The 14,526-nt window shown below is 44.7% G+C and overlaps 1 protein-coding gene across 1 annotated transcript in view; it reads right to left on the bottom strand.

Moving 5' to 3' along the window:
• Positions 1-14,526, bottom strand: part of AP1M2 (adaptor related protein complex 1 subunit mu 2) — a 98,060-nt gene that overhangs the window by 43,051 nt on the left and 40,483 nt on the right. Inside the window, exons 2-4 of the mRNA XM_078685296.1 lie at positions 4,743-4,899; positions 990-1,057; positions 29-159 (exon numbers count right to left, since the gene is read on the bottom strand). Of these exons, the coding sequence (XP_078541422.1) occupies positions 29-159; positions 990-1,057; positions 4,743-4,899 (356 nt within the window). The remainder of the gene's footprint in view (positions 1-28; positions 160-989; positions 1,058-4,742; positions 4,900-14,526) is intronic.

Raw genomic sequence — 14,526 nt, 5'->3', positions numbered from 1 at the left:
CACAACCACAGTTTAGCAGGACACTCACTCTTGAAGGATTTTGCTTTCAGTGGTCTGTGGGAAGCCAAAGTCCATCAACTCATCCAGTAGCTCGTACACAATGACAAAGTTATCCCGGATACTTTCTTCTTCCACTTCTTTGAAGTATTCAGTGAAGACCTAGAAGAAGCGTCAAATCTTTGTTTCACTCATCCTCATCGAGGTGTGCCCCACCAGTATATATCTACACTCCCCTGCCAGAGAATGATCCAATTAATACAATTTTCAAAAACACACAAAGGAATCATGAACAGGCCACTGTAAAACAATACTATTAACTGCCTCTCAGAATTTCCTACTGCTATTACTTTGGTACCCAGTGGCACCCCAAAAACAGTGACCCACCCCAAAATACGTTCAGCTCATGAAGTTACTAAAAACCTTGAATTTCTCCAAGGGTACTTACTTTCTTTCATCAATGGACACTTGACAAATTCTGAGCGACTCTACAATACTCTCAATCCATCAAATTTCCTCAGAAATTGTGAACACGATAATAAATGCCAACAGTACTTGAAATACTCCCTAAAAATCAAGGATTGTCTGAGGGTCACCTCAATTTACTTACAACTTTCGAGCCCCATCCAAAATTCTATTTGAAGAAAATTCTAGGTGAGCAGTGAAATGCATGCAAAAATGTTACCTGCCTCCTCTGGAATTGTGTCCATATAAAATGTTAAAATTCTCAATGAAGTTTTAACTAAATATGCCAAAAACTCAAGTAATGCCCCCCTCCCAACCCCCACCCACACACAGTCTAAAATGTCAATGCTGGCCTCCCTGACGGGGCTCATTCAGAGAGATTAATAGGTCCCATCTACACCTCTGTCGCCAGTATTTTTGCTTCAAGACTCCAAGGAGACATAGCCAAGTGGGTGGCTGTCCTTAGCAACCTGGGGCTCCGGCAGTGGGTTTCCACTTGGAAGTTGGACACACAGGCGCCTACTTACCTCAACCAACTTGTATAGGAAAGAGTACACCAGGGATGCGTTGGCATTCTTGTTGGTGGTCGCCACAACTGGCAGGGGGTCAAGGAAAATGCAACTTGGAGGTCAGTGCAGTAAACAGGGCAGAGGCTAGCACTGGAAGTGGTCTCAGGTTCTCAAAGCTGAAATGCGAGAGTTGTGCTATAACTATGGCAACAAACCCAGCACCATGGCAACATTTACGGGTTGGGGGTGATCATACCATGCAGGTGAGGTGGAGGCTTCGGCATTGGAAAGAGACAATGCTTCCTGATAATCCATCAGATAGATGGAAGCATTGTCACAAGGAGAACATTGGACCCCTGCTCATGAAGTGGGATTAGGTGAGCAGCAGCCGTGTCTCTGTGGCACTACGATAAGGGCAACATGAACATTGAATTGTGCTTCTGTGACATCATCTGCTGCTTTCTGCTCATCTTCTGCATAATTGGCGTCTTCTGTGGGAGTGTCTGTCGTGGTAGTGCAGAGCCTGCAGGAAAAGGGGGCACAGGCTGGGTGCAGGGTAAGGGCATAAACTAGGAAACTTCTTGTAAAGTCTGGGGTTCAGTATTGGTTGGATCTGCTTAGGCGACACTCTTTGGTTGGATCTGCTGTGGGGGTTGCGTCACAATGTAAGGTCTCAGGCTGGAACCGGTGTTCCTGCAATGAATGGCTGTAGTGTCCTCAAGAAGCACCAATTGATGCCTGCAGTGTCCTCAAGTGAACCAGTGACTGCCTGCAGTGTCCTCAAGTGCACCAATGAATGCCTGCAGTGTCCTCAAGTGCACTAATGAATGCCTGCAGTGTCCTCAAGTGCATCAATGAATGCCTGCAGTGTCCTCAAGTGCATCAATGAATGCCTGCAGTGTCCTCAAGTGCACCAATGAAGGCCTGCAGTGTCCTCAAGTGCACCAATGAAGGCCTGCAGTGTCCTCAAGTGCACCAATGAAGGCCTGCAGTGTCCTCAAGAAGCACCAATGAATGCCTGCAGTGTCCTCAAGTGAACCAATGAATACCTGCAGTGTCCTCAAGAAGCACCAGTGACTGCCTGAAGTGTCCTCAAGTGAACCAGTGACTGCCTGCAGTGCCCTCAAGTGCACCAATGAATGCCTGCAGTGCCCTCAAGCACACTAATGAATGCCTGCAGTGCCCTCAAACACACAAAGGAAAGCGCGCAGTGCCCTCATGTGCACTAATGAATGCCTGCAGTGTCCTCAAGAGGACCAATGAATGCCTGCAGTGTCCTCAAGTGCACCAATGAATGCCTGCAGTGTTCTCAAGTGTAATAATGAATGCCTGCAGTGTCCTCAAGAGGACCAATGAATGCCTGCAGTGTCCTCAAGTGCACCAATGAATGCATGCAGTGTCCTCAAGTGCACCAGTGATTGCCTGCAGTGTCCTCAAGTGCACCAATGAATGCCTGCAGTGTCCTCAAGTGCACCAATGAATGCCTGCAGTGTCCTCAAGTGCACCAATGAATGCCTGCAGTGTCCTCAAGAGGACCAATGAATGCCTGCAGTGTCCTCAAGTGCACCAATGAATGCCTGCAGTGTTCTCAAGTGTAATAATGAATGCCTGCAGTGTCCTCAAGAGGACCAATGAATGCCTGCAGTGTCCTCAAGTGCACCAATGAATGCATGCAGTGTCCTCAAGTGCACCAGTGATTGCCTGCAGTGTCCTCAAGTGCACCAATGAATGCCTGCAGTGTCCTCAAGTGCACCAATGAATGCCTGCAGTGTCCTCAAGTGCACCAATGAATGCCTGTGGTGTCCTCAAGTGTAATAATGAATGCCTGCAGTGTCCTCAGGAGGACCAATGAATGCCTGCAGTGCCCTCAAGTGCACCAATGAATGCCTGCAGTGCCCTCAAGCACACTAATGAATGCCTGCAGTGCCCTCAAGCACACTAATGAATGCCTGCAGTACCCTCATGTGCACTAATGAATGCCTGCAGTACCCTCATGTGCACTAATGAATGCCTGCAGTGTCCTCAAGTGCACCAATGAATGCCTGCAGTGTCCTCAAGTGTTATAATGAATGCATGCAGTGTCCTCAAGAGGACCAATGAATGCCTGCAGTGTCCTCAAGTGCACCAATGAATGCATGCAGTGTCCACAAGTGCACCAGTGACTGGCTGCAGTGTCCTCAAGTGCACTAATTATTGCCTGCAGTGTCATCAAGTGCACTAATGAATGCCTGCAGTGTCCTAAAGTGCACTAATGAATGCCTGAAGTGTCCTCAAGTGCACTAATGAATGCCTGCAGTGTCCTCAAGTGCACTAATGAATGCCTGCAGTGTCCTCAAGAAGCACCAGTGACTGCCTGCAGTGTCCTCAAGTGACCCAGTGACTGCCTGCAGTGTCCTCAAGTGCACCAATGAATGCCTGCAGTGTCCTCAAGTGTAATAATGAATGCCTGCAGTGTCCTCAAGAGGACCAATGAATGCCTGCAGTGTCCTCAAGAGGACCAATGAATGCCTGCAGTGCCCTCAAGTGCACCAATGAATGCCTGCAGTGCCCTCAATTACACACTGATGAATGCCTGCAGTGCCCTCAAGCACACTAATGAATGCCTGCAGTGCCCTCATGTGCAACTAATGAATGCCTGCAGTGTCCTCAAGAGGACCAATGAATGCCTGCAGTGTCCTCAAGTGCACCAATGAATGCCTGCAGTGTCCTCAAGTGTAATAATGAATGCCTGCAGTGTCCTCAAGAGGACCAATGAATGCCTGCAGTGTCCTCAAGAGGACCAATGAATGCCTGCAGTGTCCTCAAGTGCACCAGTGATTGCCTGCAGTGTCCTCAAGTGCACCAGTGATTGCCTGCAGTGTCCTCAAGTGCACTAATGAATGCCTGCAGTGTCCTCAAGAGAACCAATGAATGCCTGCAGTGCCTCAAGTGCACCAATGAATGCCTGCAGTGCCCTCAAGCACACTAATGAATGCCTGCAGTGCCCTCAAACACACTAATGGATGCCTGAAGTACCCTCATGTGCTCTAATGAATGCCTGCAGTGTCCTCAAGAGGACCAATGAATGCCTGCAGTGTCCTCCAGTGCACCAATGAAAGTCTGCAGTGCCCTCAGGTGCACCAATGAATGCCTGCAGTGCCCTCAAGTGCAGCAATGAATGCCTGCAGTGCCCTCAGGTGCACTAATGAATGCCTGCAGTGTCCTCAAGTGGATCAATGAATGCTTGCAGTGTCCTTAAGTGCACTAATAAATGCCTGCAGTGTCCTCAAGTGGATCAATGAATGCTTGTAGTGTCCTTAAGTGCACCAGCTATCCGATGCTTCAGGTGCATACTTTCTCCTAGGACCTTCAGCTTTCAAGAAAGAATGCACTGTTTGTGCGAGTCCTTCTCAGGGACTGCAGCGTAGGTTTGGAGCTTCGCCCTCCCGAATTTACCCACCAGTACATCTCTGGCACTGCTTCTAATCCACCGAAATTCAGTCTTGACCCTTCATCTTGCCCACCCCACCTTTGCTTTGCCGTTATGCTTTTACTGTATATAATATTCCACTTTACTTTCTTCTTCTGGACATATTGTGTACGCTTGTATTCACCTTTACGGTATATACTATTGTACCTTAAACAACAAATGAATGAATGAATGAATGTCAAGCAATGGTTTTTGTAACCTCCTAATTTTCTCCGTAACTTTCCGATATTGTCTGTGTAAAGTGCTGTGACTCCCTTGGGTAATGCTTGTGCAATACAATCTGGTAGCACATAAAAGGATACAGTAGAGGTTGCTGTGCTTGATCCACAGGAAGTGAACCTTGCCGTGGGTCAGCAGCGGGGTCATTGCGCCTTCCTCTTCCTTCTGCATCATGAGTGGCATGAAGTGGTCAATCTCCGCCATGTTGACATCCCCTTTGTAATTCCGGGAAATCAGGGGCTGGAAGGAAGGGACAACTCACTTGTGAACTTCTTCCCATCATATCCTACCCATCTCCTGCGTTTCTACAAGCTGGTTCTCTCAATTAAATACAGTTTTGGAAACACCCAGAGATAGCAAGAATCCCTTAAAAACTAGCAGAGAGAGCAAAAAGTACACATAAAACTAAGTATTATCAGAACTCCTCACTTTCCAGGAATACTCAATTCAATTCAATTCAAAGGAACTTTATTCGGTTTTCATGATGAAAGCCATAAAAGTACAAATATGCACAATAAAAAGGAATAAAAGTTATTAATAACATTAAATTCATGATATATTAAAAGTTAATCTCTCACAGAGAACACTGTACTGTCTCTGAAGTCCGTGTTTAATGCAGCCGTATGATTTTCATAAGTTCGTGCGAGGCCTGAGGCACAGTTTTAAATAGTGTGCGACAGATTTCGTCGCTAGGGTGTTTTCCAGAAACTGCAGCGCCAGGTACGCTGGGCGGCATCTACGGATCTTCATGACTTTTAGAATTGGTATGATCCACCTTTTGCGATGTGGCATGTAAAAATTGCAAAAGAAGGGAACGTGGATCGTAGACTGAGATGAAATAGCATCACAGGGGCACGGTGTCATATTGGTTGTCCAAATATTCTGTGACGGAAATGAAACCATAATGTGAAAAAGATTAAACCTGAAGCGGGTGAGAAGGAACTTTTCAAATTGCGTCAGGTCGTACTGCAGATACGGTTGAACAGATAGAGTCAATTGTATCATAAGGCAGTGTTGAACTGATGGCTTTCCTATTTCGGACATCAATCGCAGTTGAGTTAAATGAGACAGGCATAGCTTTTTTAAGTCTTTCTTTGCTATGTCTGTTACTGACTGTGGTTCTTCGAAGAACCTCGAGAGACCGATATCCGCAAGGAAGGATTTTACATAGCTTAGCCACTTTATCTTATTCATACAGTCTAATTTCATACAGTCCTCGATGATTGCTCTTGTGAGATGACATTCATCTGTTGCCCATATTCTGCGCCACAGCATGATCGGTTGAATCTTGATGAGATCTGAAACATGATCCAGTCCAAGTTCTAAGTGGCAGCCGAAAGTAGTTGTGGTTTTAGGGACTGCTAGTAAAAATTTTAGAAAGAGATTTTCAACTTTCTGTATTTGTTCGGCGTTAGCTGTTCCCCAGACTCCTGCACCAAAAATGGCCGTGCTGATGCATTTTGCGTTGTAAATTTTTAACATCTCCAATATGGGTATTTTTCCTAGACGGAGGGAGAACGCTTTTAAAGCACCAATTGTTCTTGTGAGAGACAGCTTACGCGACGTGATTGCTTGTTTCCAGTTAAACTCTTCGTCAATGGTGATGCCGAGGTATGAGTAAGTTTTAGTTCTTTCAAGAGGGATTTTATCCATAAATATTGGCTTTACTCTTCTCCTTTTGGTACCAGCGTGCATCACGAAGGTTTTTTTTATATTGACTTTTAGGTTGAGACTTGCCATGAAAGTGCAATAGTTATTTAGTGCTTTTTGTAACTGGATCGGGGTTCGTGCGAGGATCACCGCATCGTCAGCATATAACAATGCTGGGATCGGTCGCCGACCCACTTCTGGCAGATCTTTCACGCCCTGTAGCATAGCAACTTCGAGTCCATTAGTATAGAGCGTAAATAGGAAGGGGACCAGTACACACCCTTGCCTGACCCCCTTCTGTATTGGGAAGCTGTCTGTGAGTTGGCCCTCCAATCCATATCGAACCTTTCCCGTGGCTCCAGAGTATAACTCACGCAGGAAATCTATGATTGCGGGCTCGATCCCCATTTGCAACATTATTGCCCAAAGTCTTGAATGTTCTACACAGTCAAACGCTGCCGTAAGGTCAACGTAGACCATGTGTAGAGTTGATTTTTTTGCTGAGGTGTATTTTCCAGCCAGTAGTGTTAAATTCAAAACTTGGTCCACAGTGCTCAGTCCAGACCTGAACCCATATTGAAGATCTGATAGTACCCCGTGTTCTGTTGACCACTCCTGGAGACGGTCTAGAAGAATCCTCCCTGCCATCTTTCCGACCGAATCCAGGAGGGAAATAGGACGGTAACAAATGGGAGAGTCTCTGTTGCCTTTCTTATATATGGGGACCAGGATCGATGTTGACCAGGAGTTCGGGAGGCTGATTTCCTTGGCTGCATTCAGAACCTTGGTTAAGAGAGGGGACCAGAGATCAGGGAGTGATTTGTAAAGGTCCATTGGGACTGAATCTGGTCCTGGGGCTTTGCCATTTTTTGCAGTCTTTATCGCTTTCGCTACTTCATTCATAGTGAAGTGAATTTCTATCGGGTAGTTCACCGGAGGAAGGGACGGGGGTGTAGAGACCAAGTCTCCGGGTTTATCCTCACCGAAGACCCCTGAAAAGTGTTTCACCCAGTCCTCGGCGTTTATTGCAACATCCAGCGAAGGACCGTCGTTATTTCTATTTAAAAATGGCGATTTTATGATTTTCCAGAAGGCTACATTGTCCTTTTGTGTGCTGCTGCTTAAAAGTTGGGTCCAGAGATTGCATTGTATCTCTTTTTTTCTCTGCCTGAGTGATAGCTTATATGTTTTCCTTAGTTGCACAATCTCTTCTCTGTTTCGATCTTTCTTTGCTAGGGCTTTCTTTAATGCTGAATAGGTTTTTTTGCACTGTGTGTTAAACCAACCTTTTCTTAGACTGTTGTTTTGCTTCCTAGGTTTGGTTAGTTCTGTACCGATGGTTTTCACTATTTCATTATAGTTAGTCAGAATTTCCAAAGGAGTTGCCAGAGGGTTTAGACAGTTGTCGATATGAATCCTGCATTTTTTGATTATGCTTGTGCAGGTTGAGTCTTGATCTAGGTTACCCCATTTGAGAGTAAAACCATTCAGTCTGTTTAATGTGAGGTTTTCTTGATGTAGGAGGCCCGTATAATCCTTAGCTTGCGTTTTATGATGGTTAGGCTCTAAGTAAGTTAGTCTGAGTGGATGGTGGTCGCTAAGTGCATTATTATCCACTTCAAAGTGCTTTATGCATATGGCGCTGTTAGTGGAAATTAGGATGTAATCAACTAATGTTTGGGCGCCTCTTCCATGAAACGTTGGAGTAAATTGGATAGTTGGCATCGTTAGCAAGTTTGCAAACCCTATGTCTAACTCAGACATGATGGCCTGTATGATGTTTCCTTCCTCTGTGTGGGAAAAATGAGTGGTAGGGTTGTCTTGTTCGTCTGTGATCCCACATGTTGGGGCATCGCTTTTGTTACAGATGTGTATATTGAAATCTCCACCCCAAATTATGGAGTGGGTGGCTTTAGCGTATTTGATTTTTAATTCATTTGTTGCATCACTAATTTCGCTTAGAGCTTTGATAAGTTCCAACAGGCTCATATTATTATAAAAGTTTATTATGGTGTAGGTGACTTGGTGTGATGCTTTTATATCGATGATCTGATAATTCTGGTGGAGTGCTATTGGCGTTATTTCCTGACAGGGCCAAAGATTGGAGATGTATGTAATCAGGTCCCCTTTACTTCTCCCAAAAGATGATTTTGTTGCTTGGGAGAAGTAGGTTCTGAATCCCACCAGATGAATTGGATCGTTCAACCATGTCTCCTGGAGGCAGACTAAGTCATTTGTATGAACCAAATCTAAAAAGATTTTATCGAGATACTTGGTTACTAGACCCGCCACATTCCAGAATAACATTTTTCTCTCAAATTCTGTGGTGGAGTTACCAAATTGAGACGGCAGATCAGGTAGTTGTGCTTCTGCAATCGGATTTGGAGGATCTGTATTCAGAGTTACCTCGTCTGGTGTGTCCATGGAGGGCCGTAACGTAGACTGCGGTCTAGGGACAGATTTGCAATGATGAAGACGATCGTTGGTCTGATTGCTTTCATATTGAGTTGTAATTTCTTGGGTATGATCATCTTTTCCGGCTGTTTGTGAGCTGTGGACGTTGTCAGACGGCTTACTCTTCAGTTTGGATAGTAAGGGGGGAAATTGTAATCTAGAACTGTGCAGAGGAGTTGGGGTGAAATGCTGTGATTGTGGTCAGTCGACCATATCTAAGCAGCTGTAGTGGTTGAAAGTTGGAATTCCGGTCCAGGGTTCTCTGTACTGGTGTTGGTACATCCTCCTGCCGTGATTGTTCCAATCACCTCGTTCTCTGTGGTCATATCCCCATTCTCCCTGCGGCTGATACTTTTGGTGATTACCCTGCCCTCTGTCACCCCGATTCCAGTTTCTTGGACCTTGGTCGGGTTGGCTCCATGACCAGTTTGATGGCCAACTGGAGTCCTCGAAACGGTTGGTTTGTCGAGGATAAAAGAACGATAATCGTTTGACATTTATGCCGTCGTTATTTTCTGGGCTGTCCCAAGAACAGATGTAGTCCACTGCCCGTGGATTTTCAAAGTTAACTATTATGCAGTCACCGTGAGTTGTTTTTGGCTGGTGACCTATCCAGGACACCCTTCTCACTGTGGTGATTCTAGTGATGTTATTTGGGTGACTGGGCCTGTTGATATTTAGCCAATAGCGTGCTTTGTTTAGTAGAGACCAGGTGGGTTCATCTGTGTCTTTACTTAGTTCTGGGACTCCGGTTAATATAGCAACAAAGGGTGCTGCTTCCGGCGGAAGATTAACAACTTTAGACCATCTTTTGTTTATTCGCTCTGGTTTGGTATTTGTTCTCTGTGGTGGATCTTGTCGGGGAGTATTTAATACAGGTGGATTAGTAAGGGTAGTTGCTGGTAATATTTTTTCCGGGATCGAGTTGGAGGGTGGTTGGTTTTGTGGATCAGTGGAGATTTTTACTTTGTCCTGGTTGGGATTGGGTTTCGAGAGGACAGTTGATTTAGTTAATGTTCCTTTTCGTTCACTTGTATTTGTGTTTGTGGTGTTTGTGGGTTTTGTAGTAGCAAAATTGTTCGTTCCCTGTTTCTGAATGTGGGTAACATTCGTCTTACCAGGGTTGATGGCAAGGTCTAATGAAGTTGAAAGGTCTTTTTTCTTTGAGTTTGTAGTTGTTTTTGCTGTAGCAATTAATATGGCCATTTGCTTTTCTATTATTTCAAAACTTTTTTGTATGGGGTGAAGCTGATGTTTTACTATTTCCGATATTTCTTTTAGTAGAAAAGATTCTACCTTTAGATTACTTGTGGTCTTTGTTGAATGTTGAGCCGACTTTTCTTGTCGAGATTGTTTTGAATTAGGTCTGTTGAGGTGATCTTCGATTATAAGTATATCAGACGTAATGTTATTAGAGTGGTCTATGTTGAGAATATTCTGTAGGTTTTGGGTCTTTGAAGATGATTCAGAATCAAAGGTTATGGCAATTGTGCGTGTTGGACTCATCGAGCGTGGTCCAGTTTGGATCTGAGTTTTGGGAATAGCTCCTTCCCTGATACCTCTAGAGTCAGATTGTGTTAACTCAGTTTGTGTTGGTTGTGTTGTAGCAAAAATGTCAGGGGTCTGTTCGAGGTCCTGAGAAGAGTGTGAATTGGACAATTGCGAAGCTACTGAAAGGTCAACTGTGTTTGGTAGTGCGTGTATTTCAACATTTGTCTCGGAGGTTGACTTGTTCTGATGTGCAACATTTGGTGTTTGAGCCTGTGCCAGAACACCCATGGATGAGCGTCGTGCTTGATCGAGTTCGTATGAAACACGGCGATCAATCATCAAAACAGTTTGGTCTATGGTTTCATTTACTTTGTGGAGAAACTGTTCAATGGGACCAACTGTGGTCGCCATATTTTTCTTTATGGTTTTGCTTCTTGTACCTCTTGGTGACATAGTATGTAACTTGACCTAGTTGAATAGAATATCTGGATTTCCAATACGTTATATTTCGTAAATTAATGTTATGTACTCAGTGAGTATATTTAGGACTGTTACGCAGGTAATTACCTTGGCTTGGATGTTAAGGGGGTGCGCCCGGTCCGGTCTCCTCCGGTCTGTGACTGGCTAGGACGGGCCCACCCTTGGCCCAGGCTTCGCCCAGTGTCCTGCTCGCGTCCCGCGAGACGGCTTTGGTGCTGATTTAAAGCGCCGCCTGGCGCTCGGTGATGTCGCTGGACCTCGCAAGGGCTTCTGGATGTTGTAGTGAAGCCCCTCGCCGGTCTCCTCCTGGCGCCCCCGCTCTTGATGGTATTTCGAGCGTCCGGGTAGCTGGAGACTGGCGGGCGGGTGCAGCCGTTCTCGGGAGTTCAAACAGCGGGGTTCCTGCTCACAAAGATAGCAGGACAGCAGCTAGGGCAACAAGACAGTTCCACAAGGGATAACCCACTCGATGGCTTTGGTGCTGATTTAAAGCGCCGCCTGGCGCTCGGTGATGTCGCTGGACCTCGCAAGGGCTTCTGGATGTTGTAGTGAAGCCCCTCGCCGGTCTCCTCCTGACGCCCCCGCTCTTGATGGTATTTCGAGCGTCCGGGTAGCTGGAGACTGGCGGGCGGGTGCAGCCGTTCTCGGGAGTTCAAACAGCGGGGTTCCTGCTCACAAAGATAGCGGGACAGCAGCTAGGGCAACAAGACAGTTCCACAAGGGATCCAGGAATACTCAACAAAATGCCCCAGCTAGGGCCTGAGAGCCTACAATCTGAAATTACAAGTTTGTTCAACAGGAAGGAAATACACGAGGTTCACTTTGGCAAACAATATACATGGAACTAAATGTTCCAAAATCTCTACTTAAAAGTTGTGAAATTAGTGGCATAAAGGACAGTGTCGAGGAAGGAAAACAACAAAGGAAACATATAGGCAAGGTTTCAGAGGTGCAACAAGCCAAGACGTCTGACTCCTAAATGAAAGTGCCTTTTCTGTCTAAAATGGGTTTAGACATTCAGTAAGCCACCATACATGCACTGTCACTGTTGAAGGAGCATGTACAGCCACTGCTGAACATTCTTCCTTTGTGCACTATAACCTTTTGTACTCGGGAATAATGCAAGTGATTTTTGATTTTGCAATAGACTTGAATTTTCACCATGAATGTTATGCTGAAGTACGGTCTTCGATGAATTCCATCAGCCCCAACAACCTCAAGCAGCTGAACATTAGTCAATAGCTGAACTTCTCGACTTCTGTATTGAAATTGCATTTGCATAGCACTTACTTCCTAACAGTGCTTTAATTTGAGTAAGTGGATTCAGGTCTCAGCACCGGCACTTAATCATCTCCACTGGCACTTTTCATGAGCACCAGTTAAGGACACGTTAATTTATGGGGAAATTAAGTGATTTGCCCAGAATCACAGGATGTTGAGCAGACACCGAGACTCCAACATGGTTCCCCAGCTCCGAAGTCGGCAGCTCTGGCCTTTACACCACATCCTCTCCCCACTTTCATTGTTAGTTCTATTTTAGGCGGTGCTAACAGGAGAAATGGGCTTGTGCAAGCTGCCTCCTGATGAGCCCCAGCACCTATTTTTTTTTACAAATTAAGCCCTGCCTAACAAGAAGCAAACTGAGAAGAATTACACCACAGCAGAAATGTTGGAGACAAAAATGAATCTCAATGTTGTGCACTTGTTTTGTGTATTGTATTGTAATTGCATTTATATAGTGCTTACTACCCCTGACGAGGCGTCAAATCGCTTTTTTCAGTGAGTAGCACGCTACTCCAGAACCCATAAAGGATTAGTGGTGAATTAGTAAAGTGAAAATATGAAAGTAGTGAAACCAAGTTTAGGGCCAGGTATTCTCCGCTTCGGGCAAGGCGAATGCTGGAGAGTCATGATGTGACCAGAAGACACGTTCATTGTGTGGACCATGGAGTTGGGTCTGTGATGCCTGGGGCTCGCCAGGGGGTGGTGCAATGGGCAGCTCTTCCCCACTCCCTTCCTTTAAAAAAGTGTTTATTTAAGATTTTCAATCCATAACAAATATCAAATTAAATCCCTATACAAAGATACTTTGACACAAAACATAAGAAATCAAAATCAACTAAATACCTTACAGAGAACAATGGCTATCGATTCATAGTATACCACAAAACATAAGGATATTTAAAAACAGAAAGTAGAGGAGATGAGCAAAGCAACAAGGAAAGTAAAGATAGAGAAAGGAAAACACCAACATAACACATACTCCATCCAAGGTACGGTACATCTTACTGGACACTTATTCATTTCATATGCTCTATTATGGGACCCCATATTTGTGTGCCCAGTTTTTGTCTCTTAGTTGTTTTGAGAGAATACGGACTAAACTCTAAATTAAAGATATTATAAAATGTAGCCCTCCACATCCCAAAGGAAGGGGCCCCCTGCTGCAGCCAGACTGACGCAACACAACCTAAACACACATCTAGGGCCATGAATATTAAATATCAGAATGGATACCTCGGTTGTCCCCGCCTCAGACTGTCCCCAACCCCTAGTAACATTACATCCATTGTTATTGAACTATCTACGCCTGTGATTTCAGACAGAAACCCTTCGATATGTCCCCTCCATTGTGTTAAATAGATACACACATAAAAAATATGCCCGCTATCAGCCTTCTCCATCCCACGCCTAAAACACTTCCCATCATTTGAGCCGCATCATTTCAACATCCTCGCGGGTGCATGATACAAGCCAAATATGGACTGAAAATGTTGGGCTTTCAATTTGGCAAATGCCAAAAAATGTTCGGTCACGTCTATTGAATGTTCCATATACAGCCCTTCCTGCCCTAGCCGAATGCACCATTTACGATCTTGGGCTTCCAGATCATCCCGCTGTGTATCCATTAGGGTGCTATATAGTCCACCTATGTTAGCTGCCACTTTTACTGCCTCAACCAGAGGACTGATTTTTATCCCGCTCGGCTTCTGTTTGCATAGATAATCACACATTTGCAAATATTTTTTTTTTTAAACAGTTATTGCAAACTAAATCTATCCGACAAACTCGAAAAAGAGGAGAGTCCTTCATCATCAAAAAAACCTCCTATTTGCGTTATACCCTTAGCCCTCCATTTATCCATTCTCAATTCCCAGAAGACAGGGAGCAGGATTGTCGTAGAATTCAAAGGGGTATAGAAACATGTGCCCCTAATATGTAACATACTCCGTATTGTCTTCCACACCTTATATGCTGCCACCAACACTTTGAAGCGTGTTTAAAAAAAAAAAAAAAAATAGATTGGCTCCAAAAACCTCAAAACTATTTTTAGCTACTGAACCCATCAGCATCTGATATATTGATGGTGTTTCCGCCAGGGTGCCCACTTCCTCCCCCATTAAAAAAATCTTCATATTTTGAAGGAGGCAGGCATAGTAATAAAATGTAAAGTTAGGGACTGCCTAGCCCCCAATTACGCGGTCGCATCATATATTTAAAAGCTCTCTGGAGTTTGCCTTCGCCCATAGGAACCTATCACATATAGACTGCAATTTTTGCAACTGTAGTTGTGTCAATTCTAGTGGTACTTCTCTAAAGTAATACATAACTTTGGGTAAGATGTTCATTTTAAGAACATTGCACCTCCCCACCATGAGAGATGAAAACACTCCAGATGGTCCAATTGCTGTTTAATCCCATCCAAAATACCTCTCCAGTTAACCTCTACTAGTTCTTGAAGGCACATCCTGCTTTTAATACCCAAATACGTAGCTTCCTCAGTTACACGAG

The sequence above is a fragment of the Lissotriton helveticus genome, chromosome 1_1, assembly GCF_964261635.1.
Source record: "Lissotriton helveticus chromosome 1_1, aLisHel1.1, whole genome shotgun sequence".
Lineage (NCBI taxonomy): Eukaryota > Metazoa > Chordata > Amphibia > Caudata > Salamandridae > Lissotriton > Lissotriton helveticus.
This window is presented reverse-complemented; position numbering and strand designations above follow the sequence as displayed.